This window comes from Lipophrys pholis (genome assembly GCF_963383615.2).
Source record: "Lipophrys pholis genome assembly, chromosome: 1".
Classification (NCBI taxonomy): Eukaryota; Metazoa; Chordata; class Actinopteri; order Blenniiformes; family Blenniidae; genus Lipophrys; species Lipophrys pholis.
In genome coordinates this window covers 15,828,080-15,833,916 of record NC_137635.1, presented here as the reverse complement: position 1 = coordinate 15,833,916, position 5,837 = coordinate 15,828,080, and the positions used below count along the sequence as shown (strand labels likewise).

The 5,837-nt window shown below is 40.2% G+C and overlaps 1 protein-coding gene across 2 annotated transcripts; it reads left to right on the top strand.

Moving 5' to 3' along the window:
• The first annotated feature begins 1,659 nt into the window (after window positions 1-1,659).
• Window positions 1,660-5,323, top strand: LOC308115457 (sulfotransferase 2B1-like). Of its 2 annotated transcripts, XM_080472993.1 has the most exons (7): window positions 1,670-1,921; window positions 3,613-3,824; window positions 3,932-4,058; window positions 4,135-4,229; window positions 4,303-4,483; window positions 4,765-4,909; window positions 5,063-5,322. In XM_080472993.1, exons 1-6 carry the CDS (start codon window positions 1,783-1,785, stop codon window positions 4,872-4,874), a joined length of 864 nt encoding a protein of 287 aa, XP_080329119.1. In that variant the 5' UTR covers window positions 1,670-1,782; the 3' UTR covers window positions 4,875-4,909; window positions 5,063-5,322. The 2 variants fall into 2 exon arrangements, with proteins under 2 accessions (XP_080329118.1, XP_080329119.1); XM_080472992.1 differs by having other exon boundaries at window positions 1,660-1,921; window positions 4,765-5,323.
• The last annotated feature ends 514 nt before the right edge of the window (window positions 5,324-5,837 follow it).

Sequence of the window (5,837 nt, the reverse complement as noted above, 5' to 3'; positions counted from 1 at the left end):
TTTTTTTTCTTTTCTTCCAGATAAAATCGTGTTACATATTTCTTTAAAAGGTGTGTACCGTGCCTTTAAACCAGGGGTGTCAAACATTTTAGTGCCATAATAACCTTTTACTTTTAAAGTTTTTATTTGTTGTCGCACACATTTTTGAAATATACCATCACAAAAACAAACAATCACTACAGAAAATCACTATAAAGTCAATTTCAAGAATGCAAAATACAGTGAAATGTCCCATAAAAACCTCTCCTACAGCTGTTGCATTGTGGGTGTTTCTAGAAACTCGGCCTGACAGCATGGCTCTGAGGCTAATGCTAGTTTGCTGGCTTTTATTGTAGCATCAGCGATACCTCAGCTCACGACTCAGTGTTTGTTTGTTTTGTTTTTATTTAACGAGTGACCTTTGGCTAAGCCCCGCCCCCATGTGCAAATGAACCAATAGTATTCAACTACCAACCATCCAGAAAAGCCTACTCGGACGTTCTCAGCATAAAACTCCATAGAGAATCATGAGCTCTAATGACACTTTGTTGTTTTCTGGGCTATATATGTCATTTAAGAAGCAGACAATATGTTTGAGGCGCCTGCAACATTGGTCAACTGAGATTTTGACACTGTTGTTCTATTTTTTCTACTTCATGCAGACTGGATATGTTGAACCATTAAATCATTCTGTCACTTTTTGTCTTCTCCTCAATGATCTGAAGCTATTGAAATGACCGCTACAGCGCCACCTGCTGGCATGAAATCTGCACAGAGCAGATAAACAGGCCTTCCAGTCAAGTTAAAGACACATCTGGTCGAAGAGTAAAATCCACTTGTAAGAGTCCAGCAGAGACATTTACAGGTTCCCGAAGACGCATAAATCCAATTATGCACGCACACATTTTTACACACATACAAAATGTGGAGGGTTAAGATGACTAGTAAGAGTCGAGTATGACCAGCTGGTACTCAACTGGTCGGGTAATTTAATTGACATGATTTTTCTGAAATTCACAGTCAAATAATTAACAAAACTGTAATAACTACTCAGGTTAAGGGCTTTAAATAAATGTCTTCTATGATGTTCTAGTAGTGCCACAAACATTGCCATTCAGTTCAATGTGTTGATATATTCTATTAGAGCATTTGCAATTATGCAGTTTTATTCCTTTAATAAAGTTGAGTTTTGAGCTTCACTGCTTAGATATATTGCTTAGAATATTTTATATACCATCAGAATCAGTTGACGGCGAGTCAAGAGAAATCGAACAGCAGTGTTTTTAACCTTTGCTTTGTTTGTACCTTAATGTGTAATGACACAATTATTACAAATAGTGACATTTGAAATATCGATATTCTGTCAAATGTAAGAACATATACATAAAAAACAAACAAAGACATAAACAAACAAGCACACAAATGGGCAGCATTCATGCAGTCCGAGACAGTCAGTCAAACCCTCAACATAAGAAAAGATAGATAGGTAGGTAGGTAGGTAGGTAGGTAGATAGATAGATAGATAGATAGATAGATAGATAGATAGATAGATAGATATTATATACGCTATATTTGCAGTATGCAATAAGTATACACAAAAACAAGAAAGAAAGAAAGAAAGAAAGAAAGAATAATCAAAAAAAGAAAAGACAAACAAAGAAATATAAAACAGAGGCGTGCAGAGAGACCGGAAGTGAGGGAAGGAGGAGGAGACCGCCCGAGCTCGGGAGGCTCCAGGGTTTGAAAGAAGGTCCGGAGCTGGCCACAATCGCAGCCACACGTAAACCGACAGGCCCGTGAGACATGACCGAGGCAGACCTTTACACGCGCTACAGGGGCGTTTACGTCCCTGCGGAGCTGCATCCACCGCATTGCCTCAAGTTCTACGAGGACTTCACTTTCCGCCCGGACGACATTCTCGTCGTTACCTACCCGAAGTCGGGTGAGTTCTCTTCGGATTTGTTTGCAGCTGGAGACGCAATTAAAAGCTCAAAGTCCAACTGTGAAGGGCTTTTACGCGTCAGTCGCTGCGCGCTTTGCGCCCTTTACGCACGGCGCACCAAAGTGTTCGCAGTGTTTTGAAGCCGCTAAATCCAGGCCAGGGGTTTGTTCATGTAAAAAAAGGAAGAAAAGATCGAAAACAATAAAGATCAGTATATAAAGCTATTTCAAGTTAAATATCATTTTGATTCAGCTCTGGAATTCTTGGGAATTTTATTTTTTTCACTCTTGAATATAATTATTTTTTTCCAGTTGCAGATTGAATGTTCAAAACCTGTTCTCAGGTTATAGATTTTTTTTTTCACCTTTTAAAACCTTCTCTCAGATCGTATTTGTTCAAGTTCAAACTGGCCCTGTTCTGGGGTGGGGGGCGTGGCTTCGGCAGAGAAGTGCTGAGAATGTGAGTGAAAAGCGTCATCGACGTACAGTATACAAACTCGAGACTGCGCATTGGGTTCATCCATCACATAAGTACATGAAAAATAATCGGTTAAAACTTTCCTGTAGCTACTCATGATAACATTCGTTGATTTTAGGGCTTTATATGGAACCATATTGAACCTATTGTCATATCGTTGGCAAAATAAATAAACGGGCTTTTCCATAAACGCTTTATTTTATTTTCTCTTTGTTTGTTTCTATATGTAAAGCGTCTTTGTGTGCCCAAAAAGACGCTGTACTAGTTTGATGTATTATTAATAAGATAAATTATTGATTCTGAACTGATGTAATGAGATAACAACCTAATCGTTTAAAAGAGTGTGTACACTGCAGCAGCGGACACACTAATAACAATGTGGTTAGTATGCCAGGCCACAAGAGGGCGCTGTTGCTTGCGTTGTCATAAAACCACACAGATTTGTGTGCAGAGAACAATACGCTATAAATGTGAAGAACATTGAGAGAACCTGACATCCGCATGGACTGATGACGCATCGGATGCTATCAGGGGAGAGTCTCAACTCTAGGACTACTGATATGGACGATAAAACTAGAATATGGACCGCGATATTTTTTATTTGGAATACAGTGTTTTTAATTTTTCAAAATTCAAGACCGAATTCAGAATTCCTCTGATAACTTTGCATATTAGAAGTTAAAATAGCTAATTTTGAGCCACTAGGGCAAATTAAACGGATTAAAAAAGACAACAACCCTACCATACAAGGAAAACAAAAATCCTCCATACCTCAAAAAATCAAACGGAGTGTTTTTTTAAAAAGTGTTTCTTTTAAATCATAAAATACAAGCAACGTTTAAAGAGTAAAAATGAAAACCAGCCAACACTAAACATCACAGTCTCACACTTGTCAACATTACACTTATATTTAGTCACGTTATTAACTAGAGCTTGGTAGATCGTTTGTAAACCTTCGCCAACTCCGCATTTGTCCCAATAGATTTCAAGGTGATTTGATCCACCACTCCTTCCATTTGTCACAGTTGTTTGAATTACTTCATGTTGTCACTGTTTGACACAGATGTACACACATTCTACAATTTTTGTGTGACAATCTTTCATAATCTACTAGTAAATGAGCCCCATTGTTCCCACACAACAGTTGTGTTTGAACGGTTTGCTAAAATGACTGCATTGCAAACAAAGCATTTGCTTCTCTTTCCTGTTTGCAGGTACGACCTGGACGCAGGAGATCGTCCCCCAGGTCGTGAGCGGAGGGGATCCGACTCTGGTCGAGACGGTGCCCAACTGGGACCGGGTCCCGTGGCTGGAGGAGAACCGAGCCTCCATCCTGGGCCTGGAGGAGAGGCCGTCTCCACGCACGTTCACCACACACTTCAGGCACGACCTGATGCCGGCGTCCTACTTCCAAGTGAAGCCGAAAGTGCTGAAGTTTTCCTTTTATCGACTTGTGAACATGTTTTGCAGCCAATATGAAAAAAAAAAAAGGCGTGAAAAGACTTTATACTTTATCAAACTACGTACCTGCAGGTGATCTACGTCATGAGGAACCCCAAAGACGTGTTCACATCTCTGTACCACTACAGTCAGACCGCCTCCTTTCTGGTGAACCCGGGCGCGACTGGCGACTTTCTCCAGAAGTTCCTCGATGGAGAAGGTTGCTCTCAAACACGAGAAGACTCAACGGCCTCAAGATGCAAAGCAAGTAATTAAATGTATTGTTTCCCTTCCAGTCCTTTTTGGTTCCTGGTTCGATCACTTGAAGAGCTGGCTCGACGCCGAGCCCACGGAGCGCGTGTTGCACGTCGCCTACGAAGGCATGATCAAGGTGAGGAGCGTCTTTCTTACTTCAGGAGAATTCCCGCGGCGGCGATCGGTGACGGGATCGTGGTGTTGAACAGGACCTGAAGGGCGTGGTGGCCGAGATGGCTGGCTTCCTGGAAAAACCTCTGAGCTCTGAGGCCATCGAGATGATCGCAGAACGGTGTCTGTTCAAGAACATGAAGAAAAACCCAATGTCCAACTACTCGCTGGTTCCCGCTGAAATAATGGACCAGAGCAAGAACGCATTCCTCCGAAAAGGTCGGTTCAGTCAATCGATTTCTATCTTACTTTAGTGCAAATCTTTGGATCTATTTATGATGAGCACTGAACAGTGTTGACAGACCTGAAGGGAGAAACGGACTTCTGAAAACGAGCCCAAAGCAAACGACTTTCCCCTGAAATAGATAAAAAAAAAAACTAATGAATGAATGAATGGAAATGATAATAAATGAATAAAATCCAACTAAAGGGACTTCCAGAGTCTTAAAGCAATAAAAACTTTACATTTAGCTTAAAACCGGTGTGTGTTCTCTCTCCAGGAATCGCCGGAGACTGGAAAAACCTGCTAACTGCAGAGCAAGCGGAGCACTTTGATGCAGTTTATAAAGAAAAAATGAAAGATGTCCAGTACAAATTTGCATGGGACTAAAAGACATTTTACCAAATGACGCTTGAAAAAAAATGGTGATGGTCTAATAAGTAATTTCTTATTGGAATATAACTGGTGCTAACAGTAACTGACTAAAACAGCTGCAATAATAATTGCTTCTGTGCTGATATATAATTTACTAACATCTTTCTTTTGTCTTTTGATTTTTGTTACGATCATCCTGGCAGCACACACAACACACAGACCTGTTTACCATTACGTGAACAGCTTCTTCTGTTTGTGCGGTTAGCTTTGTTTGTTTACTACCCAGAATGCATTGCGCACTACGGCACGTCCTCTCACCCCACCTGCCAGAAAGATGGTTTGGAAAGGAACCGAGACCGACTTTCTTTTTGATGAACTGAACTGATTGCATTTTTTTGTTGGGACTATTACATTTCAATACAAATACTGTACTTCTTTTTCAGATTAAAGTTTCTGCGTTTGCTTTGTGTGTTTTGATTATTCACATTAGTAGAGTGTACATTCGTGTGTGTGTGTGTGTGTGTGTTCCCACATGTCAACTGTCACAGAAAAGTGGCACCCCTGATAGGAAAGAAAAAAAAATTGTGAACATGGAACATTGTTGGACATGGAAATGGACTTCTCTATTCTCTATCCAGTTTCCATAACTTTACCCCCCCGACGGGCGATTGGAGACAAACACGTCAATATGCATGTTTTCAAAAAAGAAACATTGAAAACAAACTAGATCTGCATGTTAAAAGTATGTGAATATAAAAATGGATATATTAAATGTGGAAAGGAAAAAGTTATATTTGCAAGAGGTATTAAACCCACCAGTTCACCACAGGACGGACACACACACACACACGCGGAGGCCCGATCAATAACTCCATTATGGGACAAGAGTGCTGACTATTAAAATTGTGGGTCATTTATATAAATTGATTTCAGTTTTAAAAAAGTTGCATATTTATAGCAAAAAAAACCTACCAAAAA

Bases quoted from the DNA above. Each gene is read 5' to 3' on its own strand.
- LOC308115457 (XM_080472992.1), top strand. From the start codon at position 1,783: ATGACCGAGGCAGACCTTTACACGCGCTACAGGGGCGTTTACGTCCCT. The intron at 4,059-4,134 runs GTTGCTCTCAAA...TTTCCCTTCCAG, and splicing joins GAAGTTCCTCGATGGAGAAG to TCCTTTTTGGTTCCTGGTTC. The intron at 4,484-4,764 runs GTCGGTTCAGTC...TTCTCTCTCCAG, and splicing joins GAACGCATTCCTCCGAAAAG to GAATCGCCGGAGACTGGAAA.